The following is a 13,339-nucleotide window of genomic DNA, read 5'->3' as shown; positions in this document are numbered from 1 at the left end:
CAGCCTAGCCTGGGCTACCTGGGCAGCCTAGCACAATAGCCTTCAAACAAAAAACAAACAAACAAAAAAATGTGGTTGGGGATAACTCAGTTGGTAGAGCGTCTGTCTGGCATACATAAAGCCTTGGGTTTGATTCCCAGCACCACATAAACTGGGAGCTGTGTTATATGCTTGTAATCTTAATGTTCAGAAGGTAAAAGAAGGAAGAATGGGAGTTCAGGCTCCTGATCAGCTGTGTAGTGAATTTGGGACCAGCCTGGGCTACATAAGACTCTGTCTCAGAAAGAGAGGGTTGTATGTATGTATGTGTAATTTTTTTTTTTACAGCAAGGACTTGGACCAGGTACAGTGGCTTATATTTATAAGCCCAGCACTAAGGAGACTGAGGCAGGAGGATTGCTGACAGTTTGGGGATAGCCTGGGCTATATATAGCAGTGCCAGCTAGAGCAACATAGCAAGATGTTATCTAAACCCCTCTGAAGAAGGAGCTGGAGCTCACTGAGAGGATGGCTGTTGAGCCTGTTTAAGACTCAGTTTAATCCCTAGGCAGGGATTGTACCCTTGGGTTCTTTTTTTAAAATATTTAAAGCCAGGTTGTGGTGGCACACGCCCTTTAAATCCAGCACCAGGAAGCAGAGGCAGGTGGATCTCTGAGAGTTTGAGGCCAGCCTTGTCTACAAAGTGAGTTCCAGGATAGCCAGGGCTGTTACAGAGAAATCCTGTCTTTAAAAAAAATATATATATATATATATGTGTGTGTGTGTGTGTGCATGTGCACGCGCGTGTGCAAACATACATGCGTGCACGTGTGTGTATGTGTATGTGTATGCATGCATATGTGAACATCAGAAAACTCCCTGTGGGCATCAGTTCCTTTCACTGTGTGAGTCCTGGGGAATCAAACTCGGGTCGTCAGGCTTTGTGGCAAGCACCTTTACTCACTGAGCCATCTTGCTGACCCTTATATCAGTTTTTGAGACTGCAGGAGTTCCCCAACTCCTGGTTCCCTAGAAAAAGTCCTTAACCAGGGTCAGGGACAGGAGCACTCTGATGCAGACTCATGGACCCATGGAAAGATACAGGCATTTGTCCATCGGCCCCAACCAGAGATGCAGGACCTGTCTTATTTATTCCTGGGTCTCCTGCTGGGATACAGGGCTGGTCCTGTTACCTCTTTCCCAAAAGATGACAGTTTCTGTATGGCCCTTCCTTCCCCCATGCTGGCAGCAGCCCCCAGTCTTGACACCCCCATTTGCATCTGTGTTGGGCATTCAGCCGAGTCCTACAGTTACTGTCTCACTAGGGGAAAATGAGGGTTTATTTATATCTGTGTGAGATGGTAGTCTGGGCCCACACATCTGGTTCCCATGGTGATGCATCTCATGCCAGAAAACAAAAAAACAAAAAACAGTCTTTTAAGGCATCATTGAGGTGGGGGCTGGCAGATGGCTCAGTTGGTAATGTGCCTGCTGCGAAAGGACCTGAATTCAGATCCCAAGCTATAAGACAGGCATGATCACACATGTTTTTAACCCCTGCATTGGCTGTGCAAACACCTGCAGATCCCCAGAGCTCCCTGGCCAGCTTCAGTGAGAGACCCTGCTTCAAAATCTGAGCCAGGCACCTTGGGATGCGCGGGGTGGGGGGGATGGGTAGAGGCAGGTGAGTTCAAAGTGAGCCTAGTCTACATAGAGAGTTCTAGGCTATGCAGGGCTATATAGTCTCAGAAAAACCAGACAACAGTAATAACAATGGTAAGAGCCTCTAATAACAATAAGAATGTGGAGAGTGATAGAGAACTTCACCCTGATGGAGTTCTGGGCAGGGGACAGGAGGTAGCTCAGCGGATAAAAGTGCTTTCATCACAAACATGAGGACCTGAGTTCAAATCCCCAGCACCCATGTAAAGCTGGGTGTGGCCACTTGTACCTGTAACCCTGGTATGGGACACATGGGGCAGAACCACGAGGATCATTGGGGCTTTCTGGCTGCCAGTCTAGCTTCAGGTTCAATGGGAGTAAGACAGACAGTGACAGCAGGACATCCAATGTCCTCTTCTGGCCTCTGGGCTAATGTACACACACATATATATACACCAAACGGTGGCCTGCCTCTTCATCACACACACACACACACACACACACACACACACACACACACACACGTCATCATCATCAACTGAAACAACAACAAACCATGGCTTCCTACCCTCACATATGTAAACTGTACAAGCTCAAACATACCTTTTAAATTCAAGATAAGACATCATGGGGGCTGTGTTCATCAAGGGCCTGGGCACAGGGCCCGGCATCGTGTAGCATTGCTTTATGACCTCGGGTTTACTGTCAGCTGTCGGCAAGCCGTTTGTGACGGCAGTATGAGATAGTGCTGTGTCCCTGTCCTGTGCGTGTTTGGCATGTGTATGCGTGAGCATGTGTTCCTGAAGGGAGCCCCCGACTCCTGCCTGCAATGGGGTCCTGGGGGAGCTTCTGCATCAGTGGGCAGCCCAGGAAATGCATGCTGGGACCTCAGCTCTCAACTTTGAGGAGAGTGGAGTTAGCAAACAGGAAGCCCCCTGGCCTCCCTCACCCTCTTTGCTGAGACAGGGCCACATGACACAATATGACACAGTGTGACCACTGAAGAGTCACGGTCCTGATGTGCTGTTTTTAGACAACATCTCACTATGTAGCTCAGGCTGGCCTCCAACCTCCAGCCCTCCTGCCTTGACCTCCCAGGGCTGTGCACCAACACACCTGCCTCAGACTATTGTCCTCTATTTTCCACGGACGTCCTGAGAGGAAGGAGGCTTGTATTCAGTACAGTAGGCTTCCAGAAGGTTCTTCCCCTCCTCAACTGCAGGATTCTGGGTAGTCCCTGGCTATGTGAGAACAGACCCTTTTGAAGTTTAAGCTTGGTCCCTGAGATCTTCTGATGCCTCCATCTTCATAGCTGGCCTAGTGCTCATCCACTTGCCTTTATGCATTCACATGCATGTGTGCGCGTGCCTGTGTGTGTGTGTGTGTGTGTGTGTGTGTGTGTGTGCATGTGTGTGTATGTGAGATAGAGAAAGGGCTGGGGCTGTGGATGGACCTGGGGACCTCCCAAATGTGTTAAGCAACAGCTCTACCACTGAGCCACACTCCAGCCCCTCACTGAGGGATTCTAGGCAGGGGCTCTACCACTGACCATATCCTTGGTTGTCAAAGTCCACCTCTGCTTCTTTTCCTGCCCACAGGAAGGTGGAGGACCTGCAGTTCCGAGTGGAAGAAGAATCCATCACCAAAGGAGACTTGGAGGTAAAGGGTGCAGTCCTTCCCTGCTCGTTTGGCACTATGGGCACAGTCCTTGTTATGGGCAATGGTCTTGGCATCCAGGCAGCAAGCCTAGACCTTCTTGGGGAGGCTTGGATGACTCAACAGAAAAATGGGGAAGAGTCAAAGAAGGCCCCTTCCTCAGGACATCTGTATTAGAAACGGGTATGGTTGTGTTCCAGGAATCCAGGAAACACTGTATTGTTGGTTGAAAGTAGAGTTGGGACAGACTGAGGACACTGACATTTTAGACACTGACATTTTAGATCTTTGACTAACAACATAGGCACCAAACTAAGAACAACAGAGACACAGGCCTGGCATGAAGGAACAGTTGGGATCACAGACTTTACAGATGGCAAAACCAGGGCTCACTGGCTAAAACTGGGGCTCACTGGCTGAAACCGGGGCTCACTGGCTGAAACTGAGGCTCACTGGCTAAAACTGGGGCTCACTGACTAAAACTGGGGTTCACTGGCTAAAACTGGGGCTCACTGGCTAACACTGGGGCTCACTGACTAAAACCGGGGTTCACTGGCTGAAACCGGGGCTCACTGGCTGAAACCAGGGCTCACTGGCTAAAATTGGGGCTCACTGGCTGGAGCTGTACCTCAGTGCTTGCCTAGTCCTCATGAGCTCTCGCTTCCATCTCCAGTACCACATAAACCAGGCGTGGTGGCACAAGCCTGTTAACCACAGCACCAGGGAGGTGGAAGAAGGAGATTGAGTCCAAGGTCATCCTCAGCTATCTAGTGAGTTTAAGGCTAGCCCAGGCTACATGAAACAAACAAACAAAGGACCAGAGCTCAAGAAGGTAGAGACTGTCCCAATGATGTAACCAACTAGCAAATGTGGGCACCAGAGACAGTGATTATTGGATCCTGGTCCAGCCTGTACCTTCTCCATTTTGCCTCCTGTATACATGGTGTAGACACAGCCAGGATCGTCCCTAGTCAGTAAACACACTATGCTGAGTCAGGGGTCATCTTTTCCTGGCCCTAAGGCCTGTAGGAGACCTCTGGAATTGGGAAGCCACCCTTGGCCACTTTTCCTGTTGTGTCTGTTGATGTTCCCACGGAAAGGAAAGAGATAGAACTCCTGGAGTGGCCAAGCGGGACAGCGAGCTAAACTCTGCCTGCCATGTTTCTGGCCTGTCTGGCCTCTGGAGGACACTTCCCTTTGGCAGCCCTCAGCTTCCTCCACTGTAAAATGGAACAGTTGAAGCCCATTACAGGTTGTCAGGCCTGAGTGTCCGTCCCTGTGGGACCCAGTGGTCTACATTTGTGACTAATTCCCAAGTCCCTGAAGAACATTAAAAGTCCCAGCCATAGGACATTTCTCAGTTCAGCTCAAGATTGGTCTGGGCTTGGTGGTACCCTAGCTTTCTAGGGTGGCTGAAGGAAGGTGATTGCAAGTTCAGGGCTACATACCACGTCCAAATCAGCCTGCACTTCTCAGCAAGACCCTATCAAGAGGAAAGTCAGAAGGGAGCTGGAGATATTGCTCAGTCAGCAGAATGTTTGTTTAGCTTGTGTGAAGTCTGGGGTTCAAATCTCAGCATGATAGCGCATGCCAGCAGTCCTAGTATAGGGAGGTAGAGGCCAGAGAATAACATTAAAGTCATCTTTTTCTACATGGCAAATGCAAGGAGGCTAGTCTTGTCTACGTATGGAGTTCTAAGCCAGGCAGGACTACATGGTAAGACCCCCATCTTTAAAACAAACAAAACAAAACAAAAAAACTGGACATGGCAACACACACCTGTAATCCCAGACCTCAGGAAGTAGAAGCAGGAGGATCAAGAGTTCAGGGCCAGCCTCAGTTATGCTGTGGATCTGAAGGCAGCCTGTGACAAATGGAAAATGAGATCCTGAAAGAAAGGACAGGAGGGAGGGGAGGGGAGAAGAAGGGAAGGAAAGGAAAAAAGACAAGGCCAGCGTTCTTACCCAGCCTGAAGCCATTGTGATTTGTGTTTTTGTTACAGCCAAAGGGATAGGACAGGTGGTTGGGCTGGCTGATCTGATGGGCAGCAGCCCCCCTGCAGAGGACAGATGGGTGGGCTTGTGGGGAGGTGGGGGCAGCCAGAGCTGAGCCCCTTCCACCTGCTTCCATCCACAGAGGCTTAGGCGCTGAATGATTACAGGGAGATGCGCACGTGCACGCCATCCAGGGCCCGCAGTTCAAGGAGCTGGAGCCTGGGTAGTGCCAGGTGCTCACAGACCCTTAGTGACTCCGGGTCAGCTTGTCTGTCTGCCGCCTGTCTGTCTGTGTCTCTTACTACATCTGCTCCCTGTTCCAGCCTGCCAGACATTACCACCCAGTTATCCCCTGGAGAGAATCTGGTAGGTTCCGGGCCTGCCAGTTGGCTGGTGCAAGCATTCAGGAAGGAGGACAGGACAAACAGCCACACCGCAAGTTTAGCGGGCTGTCACATCCTGTCTCGATTTTATTTTATTTTATTTTCATTCTAAAGACTAAATTGTGACCATCTTCAGAGCAACCAGAACGTGAACCATGCTAAAGTCCAATTTATCCCCACTCACTCTCGGCTTAGTTTAGGTTTTTTTGAGACTGCCCAAGTTGGTCTGGAACTCAGAATTGTCCTGCCTCAGCCTGCAAGCATCAGGGTTGCAGGCTTGTAGCCATGCTGTTTTCCCCACCCATCTTAAAAGACAAACCAAGAGGCTATAGAGATGGCTCAGTGGTTAAAAGCACTCACTACACTTCCAGGGTTCAGTTCCCAGATGACTCACAACCTCCTGTTTGTCCAGCTCCAAGGGTTGTAGCACCCTCTTCTGACCTCCATGGGGACCTGCACATAACCCGTGGACACAAACACATATAGCACATTTTTAAAATCAAAACTAGCTGGATGGTGGTGGTGAACACCTTTAATCCCCAGTACTCGGGAGGCGGAGTTCAAGGCCAGCCTGGTCTACAGAGTGAGTTCCAGGACAGCCATGACTGTTATTCAGAGAAACTCTGCCTGGAAAAAACAAAAACAAACAAAAATGTCAAAACTAGCATCACAGAGGTGGCTCAGTGGTTAACAGCACTTGCTGTTATTGCAGAGGACCTAAGTTCAATTCCCAGCACCCACATGGTGACTCACAGCCATCTACAATGCAACTCCAGTTCCAGGAGATCTGATACCTTCTGGCCTCAAAGGGCACTGCACATACATGGTATTATACATACACAAGATATGTACTGGCTCAGCAGTAGAGACCCACATTGGGGAGCCTGGGAACGTAACTCAGGAGAAGAGCATCTGCATAGAACCCCCTAGTTAGGGGCCATGGTGAGAATAATCAGCAGAGAGCCCGAGGAGTTTGGATCCCTAGCACTCTCCTTAGAAACCGGCCTGTGCATGTCTGGCCCTGTTGCTGAGGAGAAAGGATCCCTGGAAACCAGCTGGTTGGCTTAGCCAATGAGCCTCAGTTTCAGTGAGAGACCCTTCTCCAAAAGCAGGGTGGGGAGATGGGTTAAGGCCTGGTACCCACCTCTGGTCTCCACATGCACGTGAACACACAGGCATACATACCCACACACACAGTCAACACTGAAAACCTGAACCCAGTCCTAAACAGAACCCCCCGTGGGCCAGGTTGTCACCCCATCCTCTACTGTCTTCATGGCTAAACTCGTCATTGCTTGTTAGGCCTTCCTCTCTCTCCTCTGCTGAGTATTAGTATTAGGTATTAGGTTCCAGTCTTTCTGTCTCCATGACTGGCCACTTCTTCCTGGCATCTGAATATTATCCCCAGTGTCTAAGCCCCGCCCACCCCTTCAGACTTGCTGTAAATCTGAATATTATCCCCAGTGTCTAAGCCCCGCCCACCCCTTCAGACTTGCTGTAAGATTGTGTTGTGTTGTGTGAGGGGGGTGGAGGATGTTGCTTTAATTTGTGTTTCCTCCCCTAAGGGTGAGTGGCACCCTCTACACTCTTCCAAGACGAACCTGGTTTCCAGTCTGGTCTCCTAGGAGTACCCCAGGGTGCATGTCCTCCCCACCTCCCTGCTTACTTGCAAATATCCATCACAGGCCATCCAAATGCCAACTGTGTGCCACCCAGAGAATGTCATGCTTTGTTCTCAAATGAAACGGGCGTTGTAAAGAGGGGACAAAAGTGCCCTTGTATTGAACAGAGACCAGGCGTCCTCTGCAGAGCCTGGGGAAGGGTGAGGAGGGGGAGCAATGTCCACTAAGCAAGGCAGGAAGGGCAGTGATGTTAGCCCAGTCCCCACCCAGGAGGTCTGCCCAGGAGAATCAAGATGGCCTAAGTTGAATTAGGCAGGGATGGTGGCACATACCTGTCATCCCAGCACCAGGGAGGCTGAGGCAGAAGGATTGCAGGTTCAAGGGCATCCTGGATTACATACTGAGTTCCAGACCAAACTGGACATAGTACAGTCTTTATGCTTGGAAAGTGGGAGTTAGCATTGGTAACATAGTAAGCCCTGTCTCCAAAACAAAACAAAGAACCCTAAACCAAACAAAGTCAAGATGACTTGGAAAACCCTGTCCTGTTGGTTTTTTCCCCTTGAATTCAGGCCCAGGTGTCCTGAAGTCCCGGGCTCATTCATTCATTCATCCTGCGTGCAGGGTGCTATAGCGCTATAGCTAAGGCTTCAAACTGGAAATGAGGCATATGCCCTCGTGTAAACCCAGCACTTGGTAGGCTGAATAGCAAAACCTTGGTTCAAAAGACCAAAAAAATAAAACAGGTGTCCCAGCACGCAGGAGGCAGAGGTGTGTGTGAGCTCAAGGCCTATAGAGGGTATTCAGGGCCATCCAGAGCTCTATAATGACCCAAAAAAAAAAAAAAAAAAAAAAAAGGCTGGCCAAATGGCCAGGTAAAAGTACTTGCTGCCAAACCTGACAACCTGAGTTTGATCCCTGGGACCCACATGGTGGAAGGCGAGAACTGACTCCTGCAAGTTGACTTCTAATTGCCCTCATGTGCATAGTGGCGTGTGTGTGTGTGTGTGTGTGTGTGTGTGTGTGTGTGTGCGCGCGCGCGCGCGCGCACACACACACAGGGAAAAAACTGTAATTAGCAAAAAAGAAAGAAAAGGCTGGGCATGTTGGCACACTTCTTTGATCCCAGCACTCAGGAGGCAAAGGCAGGGGAATCTCTGTGAGTTTGAGGCCAGCCTGGTCTACAGAGTGAGTTCCAGGACAGCTGGGACTGTCATAGAGAAATCCCGCCTCAAACAAAGCAAAAGAAAACCCTTAAAGAAGTCCACAGGCTCCCAGGGTGGCGGCAAGAAAGAGCAAGGCTTGACAGCAATGAAGGAAGCTGGGTAGCCATTGCCCCTGACGCTGGCAAGAGCTGGTTCCCACAGCCTCCTCTGCCTTGAGTATGAGGGGAGGGCAACCGGCCCCCCACGCACCCCACTTCTGAGATCTCTCTGTCTTCCCCAAGTGACTCCGGCTCATTGATCTATTTCCACAATCTTGTTCACTGAAGATGACGCCTCCTCTCTTTCTCTCTTTCTCTTTTTCTTTCTCATTCCCTTTCTTTCTTTCTCCGGCTTCCTGTTCCCCATGCCCTCTTCCCCACACCCCTGCCTTCCTTGTCCACCCTGCCATCCCTCCCCCCCCCCTGGGTGGAGCAGACCCAGACCCAGCTGGAGCACGCGCGCATTGGGGAGTTGGAGCAGAGCCTGCTATTGGAGAAGGCGCAGGCCGAGCGGCTGCTTAGAGAATTAGCGGATAACAGGGTAAACTGCGCCCGCCACTGCCACCCACCGCGCCTGCCACCACCACACCTGGCCAGCACCGTGGCCCCTCGAGACCCCCCTTTGCCTTTTCTCATTTCCTCGGCCATCTTGATGGCTGCTTAGAATTTCTGGGAGGGAAGTTGAGTTTTTGAGTCAGGCCCCCTGTGGCCAAGTGGTGCTCTTTGGGAAGAGGGTGTCCATCCTCTGGGATTGTTGCCAGGTCCATGGCTTCTTGAGCTGAGGCAATTCTTTGAGACCTTCCCCCTTGCCTCCTTCCTGTCCATTGCCACAGAGAAGCCTCCCGGGAGTGGTCTTGGTGGTCTTGGGTGGACACAGGCTTCCTTGTCCATACTGCTGAGGACAGAGAATGGGAACACTGATCCAGGGTGCTGTAACCTCGAGGGTCTTAGGGTGTAGCAGAGGACCAACGTGGAGGATTTTTATATGTTGGGATATCCCCAAAGGAGGAGACTACATAAGTCTACAACATAGCCATGTAATACGGCAGGGAACCCCTGAGGAGCTGCATTTGGGGGAATGGTCCAGTCAGTGCGAGGGTGTTTCTGTGTTCCATACTCCAGGCCCAGCTGGCCCCTCTACACCTGTTGTACATGTACTGTACATATGTCCAGATGGCTGGCCAGCCCAGCTATCTCTGCTGGGAGGAGTTTAATCAGGCAGCAAACATTGATCAGGAAAACCACCCTGCAGACAGATGGGAAGCTTGAGACAGATCTCAGTTTCTGCATGGTGGCCACAGCGCTGTGCAGAGCATGTAGGTGTCAGGAGACACATGGGTCTGTGTGCACACTGGCCATTGCCTGGTGATCGTACGCACTGTGTGTGCCAGAGTGCTGTGTGCAGGAAACTCACTAGATCAGGTTAGCACCCTCTAGACAGGCTCCTCCAGAGTGCAAGTCAGGAAAAGTTTATCCAGGTGGGCATGGTGGCGCATACCTGTAATCCCAGCACTTGGAAAGCGGAGTCAGGAGGATTGCTGAGATAGGCCTTAGCTTCTAGAAAATTCTAAACTCAAACTTCTGCACCAAAGGGTTTTAAGTCACCTGAGCAACATGGACACTGTGGTTCACTCCATCATTTGGGGCACAATAGGATCCCGGAGGAAAGCCAGTACCTAGTGAGGGATAGGCACCTTCCTGTCATCTGACTGCCCCCCATCAGGGCTGGCGTATGCCCTGCACTCAGCCTCAGCCACTGACCTGTCTCCCTTTCTTTCACAATAGCTGACCTCTGTGGCCGAGAAGTCCCGGGTGCTGCAGCTAGAAGAGGAGTTGAGCCTGCGGCGAGGTGAGATCGAAGAGCTGCAGCAGTGTCTCCTCCAGTCAGGCCCACCACCCCAGGACCACCCGGAGGCCGCTGAGACCCTGCGGCTTCGAGAGCGGCTGCTGTCGGCTAGCAAGGAGCATCAGCGGGGCAGCACCCTGCTCCAGGACAAGTACGAGAAGATGCTGAAGACCTACCAGGCCGAGGTGGAAAAGCTCCGGGCGGCCAATGAGAAGTACGCGCAGGAGGTGGCAGACCTCAAGGCCAAGGTTCAGCAGGCCACTAGCGAGAACATGGGACTCATGGACAACTGGAAATCCAAGCTGGACTCGCTGGCCTCTGACCACCAGAAGTCCCTGGAGGACCTGAAAGCCACGCTGAACTCTGGCCCAGGCGCTCAGCAGAAGGAGATCGGAGAGCTGAAGGCACTGGTGGAGGGTATCAAGATGGAGCACCAGCTGGAGTTAGGCAACCTGCAGGCCAAGCACGACTTGGAGACGGCCATGCACGGGAAGGAGAAGGAGGGCCTGCGGCAGAAGCTGCAAGAGGCCCAGGAGGAGTTGGCGGGGCTGCAGCAGCAGTGGAGGGCACAGCTGGAGGAGCAGGCCAGCCAGCACCGGCTGCAGCTCCAAGAAGCACAGGACCAGTGTCGGGACGCCCAGCTGCGTGTGCAGGAGCTGGAGGGACTGGATGTGGAGTACCGTGGCCAGGCTCAGGCCATAGAATTCCTCAAAGAGCAGATCTCGCTAGCCGAAAAGAAGATGTTGGATTATGAGATGCTGCAGCGGGCTGAAGCCCAGAGCAGGCAGGAGGCAGAGCGGCTGCGGGAAAAGCTTCTGGTGGCTGAGAATAGACTCCAGGCCGTCGAGTCCCTGTGCTCAGCCCAGCACAGCCACGTAGGCCGCACTCTGCTCCTGTGGGACTCGGCTGGGGAGGGCCCGGGAGGGTGTGTGGCCCTGTGTGCCAGGTGGGGAGCATTTCCCTTGTGCTTGGAGCTAGCTGAAAGAATCCCAGAGGGGGTCCTTCCATCTCTCTCACAGCCATGGTGATCATTGAGTGGTCTGAGCTGACCCTGCTGGTCCTTCATAGACAGGCTTTGAGAGCCATTGAGGCACCATTTTGCCATCTCCTGAACCCTGATTGCCTTAGACAGTTAAAGATTGCAAGTTCAAGGCCAGGCTCAGTAACTTGTGAGATTCTGTGTCAGGGGTAAAATTTTTAAAAATGGGCGGAGGGTGTGGCTCAGTGGCAGAGCACCTGCATGGCTCAGTGATAGAACATTAGCCTAGCATAAGTCCTCACTTATGTCCTGAGTCCCATCCGCAGTATGACAAAACAAACACACATGTCCAGTGTCTCCTGTTGCTGTTCTGGTACCCAGTACTCAGGTGCCACTCACTAAGTGGACATACATGCAGAAGGAAGCTCTATCCCTCCCAGGCCCTTGTCTCATCAAACACCTACCCAGGGACCCAAAGATGACTCTTTTGCTTCTAGAAAAGCCACAGCCACCGTGACCCATTTTGTTCCAAATCTAGAAATGCCCAGCTGCCTCGTTCTTGCTCTAGCTTTGAGGGAGCCCTGCATTGGTCCATTTCAGGATTTATTGTGTTTAATCGTGTATGGGTATGCACATGTTGAGTAGCAACGCCCACAGAGGACCAGAGGCTTCAGATCCCCAGGAGCTGGAGTTCTGTTAGCAGTGAGCCACCTGATTTGGGTGCTGGGAGCCGCACTCAGGTCCTCTGCAAGTGTGGTAACACTCTTACCTGCTGGTCCGTGTCTCCAGCCTCCAGTAACTCCTTTAAAACAAAGTTACAAGGGGCCAGCTAGTGGCTAACTTCTTAAACCACGCATAGTCTCTGCAGTGCGCTGTCTAGGGAATCAGTTGTCTGTAGCCTTTCTCCCAGGAAGAGACATTTCTTATTTGTTTGTCTGAGGTAGGGTCTCAGGCTGGCCTCAAACTCACTCTGGTAGCTGAGGGTAACCCTAAATTTCTGATCCTCTTGCCTTTACCTCTCAAGTGCTAAGATGACAGATGTGAGCCATGATGTTCCACCTTGCTGCTATGTATGTGTGTGTGTGTGCGCGCGTGCATACATGTTCGCACATACACGTTTGTGTCTGGGATGCATATGTGTGGAGGCCAGAGGTTAACCTTGGGTACCATCTACTTTGTGTTCTTTTGACACATTTAACCTGAGATAGGCTAGGCTGGCTGTCATCCCACCCAGCACTGTCTGGCCTCTGCTTCCCAGTGGGGGACTGAAGGTGTATACCACCACACTTGGCTTTGCCCAGTTTTTTTTATGTGGTTCTGCGACCCAATTTCAAACCCTATTGTTTTAAAGGCAAGGGCTTTACCAACTGAGTCATCTGCTCAGGTTGTAAATTTTTCTTTTTCAATCACCTTTTTCTTCCTTGGCTCCTGGGTTTACTATTAAATAAGTATTGGGAAGAATGCAGTTCAGTTTAGGGAAGAACTCACTTTAGGGATGTCCTTAGAAGAGCTGGCTCTAGGCTCTGCTGTATACGTTCATTGCTTGTTTTCTGATTGGGGCATCAAGACTGGTGTCCTGGAAAGGACTGGAAAAATTCCCAAGGCGGACACCAGTTTTGATGGGCGTTGGTGGTGCACACCTTTAATCCCAGCACTCAGGAGGCAGAGGCAGGCAGATCTCTGTGTGTTTGAGGCCAGCCAGGTCTACAGAGCCAGTTTCAGGACTAGCAATATAGAGAAACCCTGTCTCAAAAAAACAAAACACACACACACACACACACACACACACACACAGAGAGAGAGAGAGAGAGAGAGAGAGACCGATTTAATATAATAAACATTTTTTTAACCAAGGAAATATCCATACCAGACATGGTGACCCAATGACATAATTCCAGCCACTGAGGAGGCTAAAGTAGGAGGCTAACAAGCTTGAGGCTACAGAGTGAGCTGAAAGCCGGTTTATGCAACCTAATGAGTCAACAGTGAAAATGAAAAATTAAAAAGGGTTTGG

At 51.1% G+C, this 13,339-nt stretch overlaps 1 protein-coding gene across 2 annotated transcripts in view; it reads left to right on the top strand.

Annotated features, from left to right (window-relative positions):
* Positions 1–13,339, top strand: part of Clip2 (CAP-Gly domain containing linker protein 2) — a 59,038-nt gene that overhangs the window by 33,948 nt on the left and 11,751 nt on the right. Inside the window, exons 8-10 of one of the 2 annotated variants that reach the window (XM_051204845.1) lie at positions 3,240–3,300; positions 8,937–9,041; positions 10,286–11,221. In XM_051204845.1, the coding sequence (XP_051060802.1) occupies positions 3,240–3,300; positions 8,937–9,041; positions 10,286–11,221 (1,102 nt within the window). The remainder of the gene's footprint in view (positions 1–3,239; positions 3,301–8,936; positions 9,042–10,285; positions 11,222–13,339) is intronic. The other variant, XM_051204846.1, reaches the window with a different exon arrangement.

The sequence above is a fragment of the Phodopus roborovskii genome, unplaced genomic scaffold (genome assembly GCF_943737965.1).
Source record: "Phodopus roborovskii unplaced genomic scaffold, PHOROB, whole genome shotgun sequence".
Taxonomy (NCBI): domain Eukaryota; kingdom Metazoa; phylum Chordata; class Mammalia; order Rodentia; family Cricetidae; genus Phodopus; species Phodopus roborovskii.
This window is presented reverse-complemented; position numbering and strand designations above follow the sequence as displayed.